We start from the raw sequence: 17,168 nt of genomic DNA, 5'->3' as shown, positions 1-17,168 counted from the left end.
AGTGTGATTTCAAAGCCTGGCTGCAAACAGCCATGGAAGATGAGCCAAAACAGTGTTCCAGGATGGAAAGAAGTGTGTTATGCCGACCAGAAGAGTTGATTCTCCAGCCAAAGGGCTGTAAAAGCAATACATCATTGAATCCTATCCACCTAAATCATTTCACATGTTTTTAGCACACAAGCCAGCACTCTGTGTTTTCAAGCATGCACAAAGTAAGTTTCCAGGCTCTTCCTGACCATGAAGCTTCACAGGTTTCTCCTGTAAACAAGCACTGCTTTAGGGAACCTAAAAGAATGGTACTCCCCTTTAGAAAACAGCATTAAAGAAGTGTTTGCCAGCATGACCCATGAAAAATTCAGAAAGGGTTGTAACACTGCACGTTACCTGTTTTTGTGGGAAAGAGACAAGAGAAGGGTCTCTAACAACCTGACACCTTCTAATGGCTTCTAAGAATCCTATATTATGTTGGTATTACCCAGCCTTGTTCTGTCTCACTCAGGAAACAGAATAACATGAAATTTGACTCTCCATGAATTAAAACTAAATTTTGAAAATTATGGCCTTTTTGAAAATATTTTTCTTTAAAAAAAATCTCAATCATTTGAGTTCTTGAATTCAAATCATTTTAGAATAAAATAACTATGCTATTTTTTCATCTCATAGGCCATATAATCCCTTGTTTTGAAACTACTAAAATAGGCCATGAGAATTTTTCACCTAAGAAATAAAGAAACTTTAACACAAAGCTCTTCTCTGAGGAGTGAGAAAGGCTAAGAGGCTGAGGCAGACCTCTGTGCTTTCTGAGATTTTCTCAATGCTGGAAGTCCTCTGAATCAACCACTATTTGCCATGATAAAAATCAACATTTCACTGCTTCTCAGAAAGCTGCACACTACTATTGCACTTCTTAAAAGAAGCAAACAACCTGCAGACATGCTTTTAAATGTAGCAGCCTATGGGTTTCTCCTATCTAAACTGGCAATCTCACATACCTTTCCGAGAAGACTATTATTAATAATATCCCTTGACATTTTGTATTTGGAATAATGAAATATGAAGGCAACTATATCATTCATTCAGATCAGGAAAATTTTCCATCCCTTGTACAAAGTTATTTCCATTGTATACCAGGTACTATGAAAATTAAAACATTCATGATTGTGGAGCATTCCCATGTTGTGACAATGAAATCCGTAGGCCACCAGCTAACTTTTGCATTCAGCCTTTGAATTAGTGACTTTACTTTCATACCATCCAAGCTCTCATAATGAAAGCCCTCTCCATAACTCATGGAATGGTTAGGGTTGGGAGGGATCTTAAAGATCATCTACTTCCAACATCTTCCACTAGACCAGGCTGCTCAAAGCCTCGTCCAATCTGGCCTTGAACACTTCCAGGGATGGGACATCCACTGATGCCTTAGGTTTTAACTTTTGTATTTTTCAAATCCTGTACTGCCTAGTGTGTAACTCTGAAGTTTCGTGTGGCCTGTTAGCTGCTGTTCTCTCGTGCTGGTTAGACATAACAAAGCCTCTCTAGGTTTGCTCTTCAAGGACACCTTGATTGTCCCAGGCCCCAAAATGTGTAAACTAAAAGCCTCTGAAGAGGAGGGGTAAACTTGGGGTAATTACATCATGAACTGAAGTTATAATTGGAGAATTAACCCCGATATGCAAATGGACCAAACTTATAAAAGTGTGAAGAACCCGTGACCCAGGGTCCATCTTGAGTGGAGCCCCTCATTGGTTTACACTCCCAAGGTGTACCTTTGAAGGCCCTTCAAATAAATACCTACTTTTATTCTCTTAGTCTTGTCTAGCCTCTGTTTTCAGGTAGCCACTTCCAGGCATCACCACAACTTTTCTGGGAAACCTGTCCCAGTGTTGCACCACCCTCATGGTGAGGAATTTCTTCCTAATGCAGAGTTCTCACTTCCATCTCATTGTACGGTTACATGAACTTCAGTGGGTTCAGAAGATGAGATTTCACCTGAAGCAAAATTACTCCATGATTTTTACTGAGTTTCATGTTTGAAACTCAAAGTTCAAAGTGGTTGGAGCTGAATTAAGTAATCAACACACATGCACCCAAAAACTGTGAATAAGTTGTAGGAGGAAGCTCTGTAATGTAGATTTTACTTAATTCCCCAGAAAAGCTTGTTTTTTCAGCTGCATCATGGACAGACTACATTCCCATCATGCAGAAATTATTACTGTGTATAAGAATATGGTTATTCTAAGACTCAGAGTGGGTTCACAATGAGTAATAGATTTTTAGGTCACTCATGTTTTATAACTCTTTGTAGAATCCATATAGTTTCCCAGCCACAAAAAAATATATACTTCATACTTTCTTTACCCTTCTTCTTCTGGAGGTAATTTGATTTAGTGTGCTTTAAATGAAGGATTCAAAGTAATTTATAATCTATTCCTAGGCAATTTTACTTAAAGCACAGTGATAAAAGCTGTGTCATTTGTTAAAAAGGTTTTACTAATGAAAGCAACAGCTGTTGTCACCCATGTCTCTGGATTATCTCCTCTTAATGAGTTGATTCCAGGTGTCTTGCATTCTGGAGTAGTTTAAATAATGTAAGTAACCGTACTCTGCACACTGTGAAAATTTAAGCAGCTGACTATTTGTATAATCATCCTGTTTTTGTGGCAGTTGACCCATGATCTAGGTCCCACCTAAGATGCATTTTTTCATGTGATAACATTTCACATGCAGAGTAAAAGCTGCAGCACATTTCACTGTTTGCTATTTAGTTCTGAACCAGCTCTGCAGCTCTTTTATTGCAGCAGGAAGTTTATTGCCCCAGAAGCTTCAATGGAAAGCCACATAACTGAGCTTCAGTAGGGCAAAAATTGGAAAGCCATGCCTTTTAGCACCACCATCACCAGCTTTTGTACAGACAGCCCTGAAGCAGAGAAACTGCCACAGTTTTTAGACTTTAATGAGACTGTGTGTCAGCAAATGTATAGGAGACACTTTGTTCAGAGAGCTCTGCAAAACAAGGAATTAATGCAGCCTCAGGGGGGTAAGGGCTGAAGAATTGGTTTAGGAAAAACATGTCAATTCAAACACAAATCCCATTTCCAGGCAAGGTTGCTCCATGTTGAAGACCATGTCTGTTAGGTTTTATGTGTGTCTTGATAATGAAAGCATTACTTGAGTACAGTTATTCCTAATTCAATTTCCAGGATATACATACCAAGATCACAATTTTTACTTTTTTGAACCTTAAGCGCCACTAAATGCACACAATAATCTCTCCCAAATCTGTGCCTCCAACAGTCCTTCCTACATTGAGGTGAATTAAGTTTGCAAAGCTCATTCATGAAGGTTCAGATAGTCTTCTCTCCAGAACCCTTAACAAATCTTGAGAGCCAATCTCCCACTACATCATTGTATTTCTGTCCTAAACCTCAGGCACGACACACCACCAGGTCTGTCTGCATGTGCAGCACTAACATTGTTCTTCAGTTTCAGTCAAGCTCAGCTCTCACAAACTCCTTCCAGTTCTGGGTTGAGGGATTTTATCTATTTTCTCTATTCCCAACTACCTGTATTACTCATTGCCTCTGTATAAACTCTGAATGCCCAAATCTAGAATAACCGTCTTTTCTGGTGCAGTGAGTTTTCCCCACAAAACTTTGCATGCTTGAGTGCCACAAGACAAAGATGACAAAGTTTACTTGGGTACAGAGACAAACAGCTGTAGGAATAATATGTTCTGATTGCTTTTCCAGGGTCTCTCCACTCCACTCTGAAGTAGGACTGGTCGGGAAGCTGAGACCAAATAATAATCTCAAACCTGCTGGTGTCACAGTGGATTACAAAATTAAAGTGTATTAAACAACCAGACACCCAAAAGCAGCTTGAAGCACCAAAATTACCACTTGTTGAGCATAGCTTACAGAGAACATTTATTTATGCGGTTCTCGGGCACAAAATGGGACTATTTCTTCACTATTTTTCTACTTTAATTGCCTGATTTGTTACTCTTGAGTTCCTGGAGCTCTGCACTTCAATGTACAACAAAGTAAGAGTACCAGTATGTTATCACAATTCAGTAAATTACTTGCAAGTGAAATAAATGTTCCAAACTCGCATTTTAACCAACTGATTTTACACCATTGTACACAGAGCCAACTAGATTCACTTAAAAGAGGAAGAGCTAATCATTGCACCAACTACCTTATCATTGCAATTATAGCAAAGATCAGCTTGTTTATCAAGATGACAAAAAAGGTGATAATGGCTTTTTCCAGTGTGATATATTTATGTGTGGCTGGGAAGAACAATTTTTTTTTTTTTTTTAAATGGAAAGAAATATTTTTCATTAAAATAGACAATTTTCTACATCTTTAGAAATGGGCACTGAATTGGCAAGGTCAAAAAGCACTGGATAAATAAATATTCCTGATGTCTTTAGCAATTAAGCACCGCAATTACTGCAGAAAGTGTAGCAGTGTTTCATAACAAATTAGAGCTCTTGCTGCTTTCTTTTAAGTGGTCTTTTAAACACTGCAATGGCTGTGCAATTGAATTGAAAAATACAGGGAGAAGGGCTTGCACAGGTTTTTGTTTGTTTGTTTGTTTGTATCTTGATTTGCCTAATCTGAATTGCTTGGTGGCTACATTTGCTTTTTTTAATGAGGTTTCTGTCATTAAAAACCAAGTTCAAATTGCACTGATATTTTAATGCACTAGGTGGCATAATGATATTCATATTAGAGAAATTAAATGATTCACCAGCATCCAGATACTTAGTTGGAGAAAAAAAGCCACCCTTTCTGCAAAATAAGAAGTCCTATGATAACTTTTGTAATTACAGGATTGCTAATACTTTTACCTCTTTTTTGTGTTCTTTGGAAGAGTGCTTCAAATTTTGAAAGAAAAATCTATTCATATTTAAAGAAGATGCTTTAAGAACTGAAATGCCATGAAGGTAGGGATTTCAGTTAAGAATCCTTTAAACACTACTCCAATGCCGATTGTGATCAAGTTTACCCTAACCAATTTTACTCGTGGCCAACATTAAAGCAGATCAAAGAAACATGAGTTTGAGAGTGTTCAATTTTTCTGGGATTCGTGTTCCATCAGCTTTGATATGGGCCACATTAAACACATGTTGGCGCTGCCAGGAATTGGACCGGGTGACTTAAATCAATCTTTTTCATTTCCAACTCTATTAACTCTGCCATTATAGTGGACATAATGAAAGATCCTTTTAGACTGATTCTGGTGTCAATCTGAACCAGCATTATGTCAAAAAAAATTTAAGTCATCTTCATTTACTGTAAACTCAGAGACTTGCTTTTGCTGCAGGTGTTCGGTCACAGTTTGCTTGAATTCGGGGCAGTAAATTACAAGACATGTCAATGTAAAGAGGCAGTGAAATCATTTATCATTAACTTGAAGAGGCCATAATTCAGCTGGGGAAGATGACTGTTTTATGAAATACAAAGGATGAGATCATGATTTAGTGACCAGAAGTGTTCGTTTTCCAAAACACAGCAGAAGGTAGTGAGTGTGAGAAAGGAAAGGAGCCTAAAGAAGTTGCTATAATTTTATCTGGATAATTTTTTGGTGTCGGCCATCACAGTTAAAAGTGGCTTTTATGAAATCTGCTGCTGATTAGTAGACGCATTTTTTGATTGACTAATGACCATATCTGTCCCACTTCTTTCTGTGCACTACAACTCTCACAAGCTGCAGCACTGGCACAAGCAGGAGCCCTATCAGAGCATCAGGAAAGAATTTAAAGACGTATTAAGCCTTCTGTCTTTTAAGGATGATTTGAAACAGTGGAGTTTCTGAACAAACATTCAGAGAGTCCAGAAATTATAATTTCTCTAGTTTGTTCTCTTTTTTTGATGTAGTTAGTAACATGTTTACCTGCTTCATAAAACTATCCTACTTAGAAAGCTTATTTGTGCAAGGATAATAGCATAATGCTATTGCTGGGACTAATTTTGTAAAGACTGAAGATGTGTTCAGCACTGAAAAGGTGAGCATTATATGGAACACAGTATCAAACACCACCAAATTATCAATTTCTGGAAGAGATTAAAGACAGAGCTTCTCTATTTATGACACAGTCAGTAAAGAATCCTGAAGTGCCTACCTTTTCCAGCTGGTGCATCCCTTCCTCTACACAGCAAATTGATGCCAGTGTTCTCAGGGTCTGGGGATAAAGGCACCTGAAACAATCCTGGCGACAGATCTTAAAGAGAGAAACAACACCTCCTTCCTGTAGGGGAAAAATGGAAATCAGGAAAGCAGCACTGGAGGTTCCCCTAGTACTTAACCAAGATTGGGCTGACGGGTGGATTCCTTTAGCAGTTTATCCAAAATAGCTATAGCAACAACACCAACAAAGAGGGTGTTAAGCTCACACAGAGAACTCAAGTGGACTAATGCTTGTACACTAAGTGATGGAAAAGTAATACAACCTCAGTAGGAGGTGTGCTTAAGTGATTGACTTCTACCAATTACAAGCTCCATTTAAATTAAACCTGACATTCCTGCAAAAGTTACAAAGAATCATCAATAGGTGGCAATTAGAGTGACATTTAAGTGATCCTTCAGCCATATTCTACTAGTATAAAATAGATTTTTATTGTCATATATTTCCCATTCCTCTAATTTCTGAGCTCCACATTATATTTACTTACTGCTAAAATTATGAACCAGAAGGTCATATGGTTGAAGAGCTACTGAAAATAAGGTGGAACTAGGAGTCAAATGTTAAACAGACACAATCCATATCTTCATCCTCTAATAAACAAAATTTTCATCGCTAAAAGCTTTTCTTTAAATACAACAATAGTGACAAAGACTTGTGTACATACTAGGGTAGCTATCCTTAATTAATTTCCAACACAGCTTGCAAACATACCTTTTAGCAAATTTCACATAACAAATAGAAATATAGTTAAATGCCAACAATTGCTGCACTTCGTGTGGTGGGGTTTTTTTAAATTATTTTTCATTTCAAAATGTTGTGCTATCAGGTAAACTACATATGACTTTTATGATGCAAAAGCAGACGTGGTGAAGAGGAAAGCATTTAAATTATTGACGATGGATGAAAGTTCTCAGATTAAAGTATTCGGATTAGAGCAGTAAATCAAAAATAGTTGAAATCATGGACTGTGTTAAAAGTGCACCCTTTTTTTAAGCTTGTTTCAGTAGATTCTGTTTAAAAATATATTTAGATTCACATAAGTCATCTATTTTTTCCTCAGCCATTTTTTCCCCAAGCATTATTTGAAAGCTCAACAGGTTATACTCACTTAAAACCTCTGGGCTACAATTCAGACTTTACTCATTTCCAGAATTCTATATTTCTGTACTAGGTCTGCTTGAATACAGTAGAGAATAATAGAGGAAGCAAAACCCTCTGTTCAGTCTAACAAAAAATTCACACCAAGTCATATAGAATTAGACAAAGTTAACTATTCAACACATTTTCCAGATAGAAGTTTTATATCATGTCTTTGCACAAGCATATGGAATTTCTGTGACATCAGTGAAAACAATGGGCCTGCTGAAGTTTGTTAGGAGTAAAACTTATTTCTGGAATTGCGAGTGTTCACGTTTCTGTTATTTTTTATCTGGTACCTCAATATATAGTCTAATGCAGAAAGATATTTCTGAACCTTTAAAGGAAAAAAGAGGCAGTACACGAATAAAAAAGTTTCAGTCATATTTTTCCTTCCTCAAAAGGATACCGATATTTCACCCAAGCAGTAATTAAAGTGTCTATCAAAAATACAGGGAAAAAGGTGTTGCATTATCATTCTCAAGCCAAAGGTAACAGGATTTTGGTTTTTTTTTTTTTAAATTTCATTATCAATTTGAATTTTCCCACAGTTCAAAGGAATCAGGGATGATCTAATCCTCTGCTTTAGCCATAATAAGCAGAAGTTTGTGGACAAATCTAGTAATGCTCAAGTGATGCTGGCACATTTGCTTCAAGCCTTCTCTATGCCAAATGGGTGCCCTGATTTTGCCTCTGATGGACAGGAAGTGATTTATCACCTCATTTGTCAGGAGGAGATCTGTACTCTTTATTTTGTGCCTCATGTGCCATTACTAAGCTGTAAAATATTGACCACGAGTAATGAACCGAGAGATCTGTAAGTGAAATATTGGATGGGTGGAAAATGCTGAGCCTCATTCTTTGGCTTGTCAAAAACCAGTCCCCTCACTGGGATCGGAGCAGTTCTCAGACTTTATTCACCTTTTTCAAGATTCATCCCCTGTATCTTTTGCAGTGATGCCAAACCATTCCATCTGACAGGGATATACACAAATTGGTCAAGAGGGTAAACATTCAGAGGAAGAGAAGGACACTTGCTTCACTACTTGATGACCTATGTCTCTCCTATATTGGATTAACAGGAATTCAATTTTGTGGGATGCTGTTCAGAAGGGCTAGGTGTAGGTCACGAAATCATCTGAAACATAATCAACAAAACTATGTGAATTGAGTGAAAAAAGAGGGGAAGCAAAAGGCATCTAATGCTAAGGTGGAATATTTTGCAGTTTCAGACTGAAATGACACAAAGCACAGTAAATTCCCATCAAGGCTTTGACAGCTTTTATAATTCTTTTGATAGATGATCTCCAAGAAGATCTTCATCATAAATACTTGTTAGAAAAGGAATTGGCATATCAAGAAGGTAAGGCAAGATGCATTAGAAGCTTCTCAGACTAAGTGATCTGCTGCACAGGAGTAAGGAATTCCAATAGTCAAGTATTCTCCAAAGGGGGTTCTATGAAAGTATGAATACCTTCATTTTGGCTTCTTTCTCTTTTACAAGCTTATTACCACAGCACTCTGTTCAGTACAGTTGGTATTGGACTCTATCATCAGTATAGTGGATTTTTTTAAAAATACTATTTTCTTTATCACTCTATGACCTATTTACTGGAACTAAGAAACAGATTTCTACCAGTTCTTCTGATCGTTACAAATCCAAATCTATTTATAGCCCTTTCGCCCCAAGGAATGCTAATTTTCTTATCTTGTCCGTGCTACTACTCATTTTTGTTAGAGACCTTAGGTTTTATGTCTCTGACAGCTAGTGAGAACTACTACTGCCTGCCAGGGTGAGTCAGCAACATGATTTTTTCACAGCAGATTACAAAGTTACATGCTAAAAAAGAAAGTGTCAAAGAATGCCTGTAGGTGGAATAAAATTACAGGTGATGCTTCAGCATTTCATAGACTTTCTTAGTTTCTGTAAAATATTAGCAGGTGATGGGGGAGAAGGAGAGAGAAGACTAAAACCCTCAACAAAATGTGAAATAGACCAGCTCCTGTAATTCTGCAGCTTTGCAACACTATCGTGGTTTTTTTTTGTTTGCACATTCTAGATATTGGTGTGCTTTAGAGCTGTAATTTATAGCTTGGAACAGGAATAAAACTAAGAGCACTGTTCCACAAGATCACACTTTGTCATGGAGAGTAAGACTTCAAGGTTACAGGAACAAATTTGTTAAGGTTTGCTTTCACGGTAAACAAATATTCAACCTCTCTGGCTAGTTTTAAGAATAGTATGACAGCTCTCAAGGGTACTACAGATTCTGTAAAAGATTTTGAGATCTTTGCATGACTTCAATCCTTTTTCACCCTCATAATGACTGAGAACAATTACAGACTTTACAGATTATTTTTTAGTTTATTTTTTTTCAAATCACCCTGAATTTTTCTGTCATAGCTAACTAAAACCAGTGCCCCTCTCTTCCTTTCTGCTTCAGAGATTGTGATGCCTGTCACAAATGAAACTTGAATTACAGCACAAACAGTATTTGTGTGTTACTTGGTCAAAAACTGTAAATGCCAAAAAGTCTGCAAACCATAAATAAAAGCATACTTTATTCGTATTGGGAGCTTTTGGAAAGGTGCAAGTTAACCTCCAAATCAAGCAAAGCTCAGTGCTATTAAGTTTCCTTGTCTGAACAGAGCTCTTTACCCATTTGACCAATTTGAAATTCTGGTCTGTTGCAGTTCCTCTGCCCCCTTGGTCACTGATGCAGGTAACTGAGGCAATACAGAGGGTGAAGGATAATGGTCAGTCTGGACAAATGCATTTCCCAGTGCACAGGGCAGACAGAGGCACGGGACAGGTTATGCAATCACTGCTGTAATTTGGCAGCCAAACACCACTTAGGGTTCTTTGCATAAGGGGATGCATTTCCTCAGTTGTAAACCTGTGACACACGCCCAGGTTTTAGAAATATATTGGTTTAGTGATTTATGAAAGGTCAGACTTCACTTCTGCTAAATTAAACTGTTATGGAAGTCGTAAAATGATAAAAAGCCCAAGACCAATTTTCTTTAATTTGTTAGTTCTGCATTTTCTCAATACTCAACATTTTAGCATTGTTTTTGGGTACCACTGAGTGGAGCTCAAATACCAATTTAGAAAAAAACGGACTCTCTCAGGTTGTTGCCAGAATCCACTATAGGTTTCTGAGTCTGCCTCATTCTCAGGCTTCAGATCAGAGGAGTACGTTTTGTGGTGTAAATTTACGTCTAAAGGCACATCAGAAGTAATGAAATGCTGCTGTCTAACCCTGTCTCTGGGTAGGACAAGGAACTGGCACAGCACTCCACAAGCAGAAGCTGGGGGAGGGAGGTTTTCCTCTTTCTGCATGCCCTGTGGTTGTGCTTATCCCATCCTCATCAAGACACCATGTCCCACCTTTCGCACTTTTTCAAGATTCAAGTGTCCTCAAAGGTGCAAACTCTGCAGGGATTTCCAGTATCACAGATCTTGGCAGAATGACTCATTTATACCAAAAGTTAGCACCAACTACTCAGTAAATGAGAACACACATTGACAGAAGTAACTGCAATGATGGTCTTTTGATAAAGGATAATTATGGGTGTGAAGTATTTCTACATTTGCATCTTTAATAATATCTCTAACCCCCCTGTACACACAGCTGAAGAGGTCTTGCTATTTCTCTGCACAGTCTGCCACAGCCATGGCCAACTGTAAAGTTTTTCTCCGTTTACATGGCTGGTATTTAAAAAGTATTATCAGGTGAGACACTAAAAAAGTTCCCAAAATGATGAAGGGAGTGATAATACCTCAGCTGGCACAAAGACAGCAACTGAAGCAATGCTGAGAAGCCTGTTGGAGCTAACCATCCTACTGAAGCTGCTTGCACAGGTACTGGGCTTTATTAAATTAAAGACTGAGGGGATGTGGTCCTCTTTAGAAAAAAAACCTCTAATACAATAGTTGCAGTGGTAAATTATGTAGAGTAAGAGTTGCAAAAGCACCACAAGAAGAGGAAAAAAGTAGTTTCTCAGAGTAAATTTTGTTGCTCTTCAGTAAAATTACTTTCTTGTATGGCTAGTTTGCACTGGATTACTCCATACATCCCTTACCTTGGCTATGATGCGGCAGAGGTGAGCACCTTCCTGGGCAAGGCTGAATAAACTGCTGATGGCCGACTCCATGACGTACAGACTGCCCGAGAGCTCTATCTGCCTCAGCAGGTTCTGGGGGATGCAGGATAAAAAACTTGGAGTCAGACTGATAACACACATTTCTCACTGCATTTGAGTAGATGTAACCAAAGATAGTGATATTCAAAAATAAATATTAACAGAGTGAGACAACAGGTACATGTGTGAGAACATTCAGTACGGTCTTCAGCTATTTAGTAAATTGTTATGGCTTTTGGTCTGGGATTGAACCAGAATTTTCAGAAGGCAACTAATTTAGTTAGTGTCGAAGCTGAATCACATGGTCATACAAGATTTCCACCTTATTGATAAGGAATATTGCTACACCCCTTCTTACACTACTTTCTAAGGCTCTGGGTTCACCACTACTCTTAGTCAAAACATCACTGACAAATAGAGATTCTTATAAAGAAACATAGTTTGTTTCTCCAATGTATGAAATAGATTAAATAGTTTTATCTTTGTAAATAATTATCTTGCTTTTGCATTTGTGCCGCTGCAGCTTTAGAGAAGCACAGCTGTGAGAAGACCATAAAGTCTATTTAATTTTGTTTCTGAAAAAAGGCATAGACTCATTAGGAGAATTAATTATATTTGCTAGGAGGAGGAAGGTAAGCATTTTTGTATTTAATCCAACTTTGGAAAAGCGCAAGGAAGTATCCCACATTTTACACTGTTATTTATAAAAAATTCAATTACCTTCCCTCTAAGAGGCTCTGTTCTTCCACCTTTAGCATTAGAAGAATATTCCATAAAAACCATAGCTTGAGTTCACATTTTGATATGAACCTATCCTGAATAAAGTCCTGATACACTGATTTGAGAAAAAGCTCTTGATACAATTTAAGATGAAACCTCTCACACAGACACTTAGTCTGCTTCAGAGCAGCAAAATACCCCCAGACAGTGTGTTTTTATGGCAGAAGTGGGCACATAGCCTGACTGAATGGCTCAGAAAACTCTTCATAAAATTGTTTTTATTAATGACTTCTAATCCAAGTCCTTCAGCCACACAAATACACACAAGATAATATGAAGTCAATAATTCCATTCCCTTAAAAAAAATGGAGTAGGATTTCAGGTGTATCAGTAGGTGCCAAGATGCCCAAAGGCAGAAATATCAGCAGTGAAGAACTGCTCTTCAGACTGAAAAGAATAAGCATCTTAACAACGGCAACCTACTCACTGAATTTGAAATATGCAAAATTATTTACACACTTCAACTCATACATTTCATGTAGCTCTCATAGATCCCACCTGAAGAGCATTAGCAAGTAGCTTGTTAGTTTGACTGTAATTCTAAAAATGTATTTGGGATATTCTCACCTCCTGGTAATAATCATTTAAAACCAGAAGGGATATTTCTGAAACAACCACAAATTTTTTTGCCATCTTAACAGATTAGGGTATGTTAAACTTTAACCAATACCATGCATTAATTTTGTTTTGGCACTGTAATAAATGCTATTTAACTATTTGTGTTCATTAAACCTCTCCTCTTTTTCTGCAGGGACAACAAAAAAATTCAGCATGACATCAGTCTAAAACATGGACACATTAACTGAGCAGAATTACTTTTGAGGTTTTTATATGTGAGGAAGATTAGAGTATGGATTTCTACTGAGAAAGAAAGAAAACAGTGTAAGTCAAGATAGGTTGGCTAGACTCGCTACTGTTTCAATAATGATCGAATGGAAAAACAATTAACTTATTTGAAGCCTCAGAGAAACTACTCAGTGTATTTCACAGAATCAGAATCACAGAATGGGTAAGGCCGGAAGGGACAACCAGAAGTCATCATTTAGATGCCTTGCAAGAAAGAGACATCAGGAAAAATAAGTAACATGATGAGCCACAAGTTCATTTTGTTCAGAATTTCAGGTTATTGCAGAATTTGAGAATAAGAATACCTAAATCTCATTGCAACATGTGTGAGTTACTGATCATAAGTTTGTTGAAAATTGAGAGCTGTAATTCTAATCCTTCTCTTAATCACAGAATTATAGAATGGCTTGTGTTGGAAGGGGCCTCTAAAGACATCCTGTTGCCATGTCCCTGCCATTAGCAGGGACAACTTCCACTAGATCAGGTTGCTCAGAAGCCCCATCCAACCCAACCTTGGATCCTTAATGGATGGTTATCCTCAAGATTCAACAATTTTGGAAGACCTTTTTGGTTTGGTTTTTTTGTTTGTTTGTTTTTGGGGTTTTTTTTTACTACAAACAAACCTGTGTTTCATGTGTCAAAACCAGCTCTATCAACTGGCCAAAGTACCGGGCAACAGTAGTGAGTGTTTCATTAACACAAGATTTCATGGACTTCAGTATCTCTTCATCTTCAGCCTGTAAGCACCTGAAAAGAAAGAGAAAGAATAGGGATGAAGGAAGAAAGGATGCAACAGAGCTGATTGTCAGAGGTGAGGCCCGTGTTAATCACGGGGTATAATGGGAATTGAGCTGTTCACAAGGACATTGTCTTTGTGCCATTGGCATCATTCCAGATTTTAATCAAAGCTTTGCCTACACAGGTAAGTACACCATGAAAGGATAACAGTGGACACTACTGAATAATTTTGGTATCACAATTTACCTCACAGACTGCAGGCCAAATTTTGCCACAGATGCTGTGTGTTTATACAGTTGTAACACTGCTCTTTTCCAATCACTCTTGGATGCCTGCATTTCAACTGCAGCTGTCCATATCCACCCCTCATGATCAATGAAAGGCTTTCAGTAATTTTCATGTCTTTACCTTCTTTGTCATAGTTTAATGGTAGCAGGATAAGGATGAAGAAAGAACAGGGAACAGGCTATAGACACTCTGTGTCATGGTTTCTTAATCATTTTTACCATGAGATACCATAAAGCATCTTTACAGAGTTGGTATAGTTGTCCTGCAACCAGTGATGTTTGGCTATAATTGAAGAAATGAGATAAAGATGGAAAACTTTATACAATTCAAATAAAATAACTAATACATCCTCACAGAAAGGCATTCATTTGAGTTTTCAAAACATATTCCACCCAGGCAGGCCACTGTAATGGAACATATAGTTTGGGTGATCAGCCTCTCTAGCTGCACACAGGTCACCTTTTCAGCTTTACCTGTCTGTCAGCCACATATATCAATTTTTTGTCAAAAAGACAAGGGAGAGGGCTGATTTGGGGCAGGTACTTTGAGATTGGAGCTCATTATTTAAGCACCATGTCTCCTAGTAGAATATAAAACTAAAGTCTGAGCTGTGCAGGTTTGGCAAAAAGCAATAGTGCACCAAAAAAATGTTATTTCCTGATAATCAGATGGTGTCTTTTTCCCTGATGATATCCCCAAAACAGAATTACTTGCACAGTGTTTAAATTAATTTAAAAAGGGTGATTGAACTGTGCTGGGGGAAATGGGTAACTTATGTTAGAAAGTGTAACTATCATGAGAAGAATTACAGAGATTTTTATTTTCCAGTCACAGCATTCCAGAGTGAAGGGAGATGAGTAAACCTACAACTACAGTTTAAAGGGATGTGTATTTACTGTGGTTTGATTTACAATACGTGGATCTGTTCATACAGGAACACGTAATACGACAGTCTCACAACCCAAGTTTTCACACCACCTGAAATCTTGACTCCACAGAACTAAAAGGGAACTTTGTCACTGATATCAGTAGAGCCAGATTTTCTCTCTTGATGCCTAAAAGTCCTAAAAAATATACTTGCATGCAGCTTTGCATCTTTGTCAGGCTCTTTGTGCAGCAGCAGATCCCATCTTTCATTAGGATGAAGTTTAGGTAAAAGCAACTCACTTCACCCACAAGAAATTAACATTAGGAACACTGCAGAGTTCCAGGGGCCTAGCTCAAACAGTTGAGGGTGCTCATGGATTTGTGCTTCTCATTAGAAGTTCTACAACATAATAAAACAGCAAAATTAATATTGCAACTGCAAAATTTAAGTTACCTTTCTGTGAATGCTGTAAATTCTGAACACTTGTCTACTAAAAGTTTTTCAAGCTGCAGAGAGAGAAAGAGAAAGTGGTTTTAAAGTTATGTCCCTACACACAGTTGCCTCACAAAAATAAGTAATGCTTGTTTGGTAATTGAAAACCCTCCCAAAAGATAATATTTCATAACACCCTTCAGCTACTTTTCTGTATAAAACAGGTAGAGATAAAAAATGAGGTCAATAAAAAAGTAGCACTTTCTACATTGTAAATGCAAAGGAACTCACAGGTTGGTTGTCAAAATACTTTAGTCCTGTAGTCGTCAAAAGCAAAATGGTTTTTTATATGCAATTTGACAACACTATTAATATTCAGAATCAAGCCCACGATAAAATAGGATCCAAAGTAAGTCAAGAATCTTTCCATTGCTGGAACAGGATAGGAAAGCCTTAAACAAGGGACCAGTATCAGTACGTAAGGATTTCTTACAGATTGTTTAAAGCAAGTTTTAATAATTACAATAAAATAAAAATTCCAAAAGCAGGAGAAACATGCCATCAAGGCATCTTCTCACCTGGTGCATTTCTTCTGAAGAACTCCTGGTGAAGGTGTTGTACTCGTTTATCATGGAACGCACGTGGCAGTTGACCCTCACTGTCATGCTGTGGACCCTCTGCCATCTGTTCTTGTCCAGCTTCTGAGCAATCCTGGTCAATTCTGTGCTTATGATCCAAGCCCTCTTTAGCAGAAGCTGCAAGTTATCACAGGTGCTGTACTGTGAGGAAAGGATGAGTTCATTTGGTTCATCCTTCTCAATGCTGATGGGCTTGGACTGGAGAATGCACATACATTCACAGTCTGTCATCAACTTCAGGTCCTCCATCCATCGCTGAACAGAGTCCACCTGGATTAAGTGCATGCTGGAAGGCAGAGAAGGAGAGGGAAGAATGAGGTAAAGCAAAAAAACCCTTAGAATAACCACCAGCAACACCATAGAGCTGCACCCACTACGAGGTTGCAATTGATTGACCAAAGGAAATAATTGAACAAATAATTTGCTTGTAGTAACACAGTGAAATGTTTAGCTCTTTATTCTAAAAACAGGTTCTAGATTTCTAATCACTTTTACACCACACACCTGGCTATAAATTATATCTAAAAAATCAGTGGATATTAGAGAAGTAAACAGAAGTTTAAACTTCGTTTTTTTGGGAAAAATGTTTCTTGTACATTCAGAGTTTAATGTGGAGTAGGAGCAAAGCTATGAATGTGTTTTCACGCAAAACAAAGACAGTGAACAATACTGCCAGCAATGTCTATTTGTTCCATGTCATAATCCCTGAAACTAGAGCTGGATTCTTCTTCCAAACCAGACCTTTACCTTCCCCCTCATTTCTCATTGCTCTCTGTACAATTTGCACACTGATTTCCAAAGCATATTTTTTACACTACAAAAAACATGATGTGAATGAGCAAGGCTGACAAGCTCCTTGACAAGTGTACCCTGACACAAGGGCAATGTGCCTACATTTCGTGCCCTTGCACACTCCAGCCAGTAAAATGTGGTACCTGAGGCAGAAGTTGCACTGATTCTGAGCTCATTTTTTGAGGGATCACAAATTTCAAAGTCTTGAGATGAAGATGCCTAAATTTTTTTTCTTATAAGGTGCCCAGGTCCTAACAAAAACACCTTAATCCTCACCCTAACCATGCTAAAAGTTTCCAAAGAATTGAAG

At 37.8% G+C, this 17,168-nt stretch overlaps 1 protein-coding gene across 1 annotated transcript in view; it reads right to left on the bottom strand.

The window, feature by feature from the left end:
* INSC (inscuteable homolog (Drosophila)) overlaps nt 1-16,371 on the bottom strand; it is a 59,681-nt gene extending 43,310 nt beyond the window's left edge. Inside the window, exons 1-5 of the mRNA XM_008644237.2 lie at nt 16,007-16,371; nt 15,450-15,502; nt 13,726-13,849; nt 11,417-11,530; nt 6,131-6,256 (exon numbers count right to left, since the gene is read on the bottom strand). Coding sequence (XP_008642459.1) covers nt 6,131-6,256; nt 11,417-11,530; nt 13,726-13,849; nt 15,450-15,502; nt 16,007-16,351 — 762 coding nt within the window. The 5' untranslated portion in view covers nt 16,352-16,371. The remainder of the gene's footprint in view (nt 1-6,130; nt 6,257-11,416; nt 11,531-13,725; nt 13,850-15,449; nt 15,503-16,006) is intronic.
* Between the last annotated feature and the right edge of the window lie 797 nt (nt 16,372-17,168).

Source organism: Corvus brachyrhynchos, unplaced genomic scaffold (genome assembly GCF_000691975.1).
Source record: "Corvus brachyrhynchos isolate BGI_N302 unplaced genomic scaffold, ASM69197v1 scaffold62, whole genome shotgun sequence".
Taxonomy (NCBI): domain Eukaryota; kingdom Metazoa; phylum Chordata; class Aves; order Passeriformes; family Corvidae; genus Corvus; species Corvus brachyrhynchos.
The sequence above is the reverse complement of the archived record's forward strand: the minus strand, read 5'-3'. Positions and strand labels throughout refer to the sequence as shown.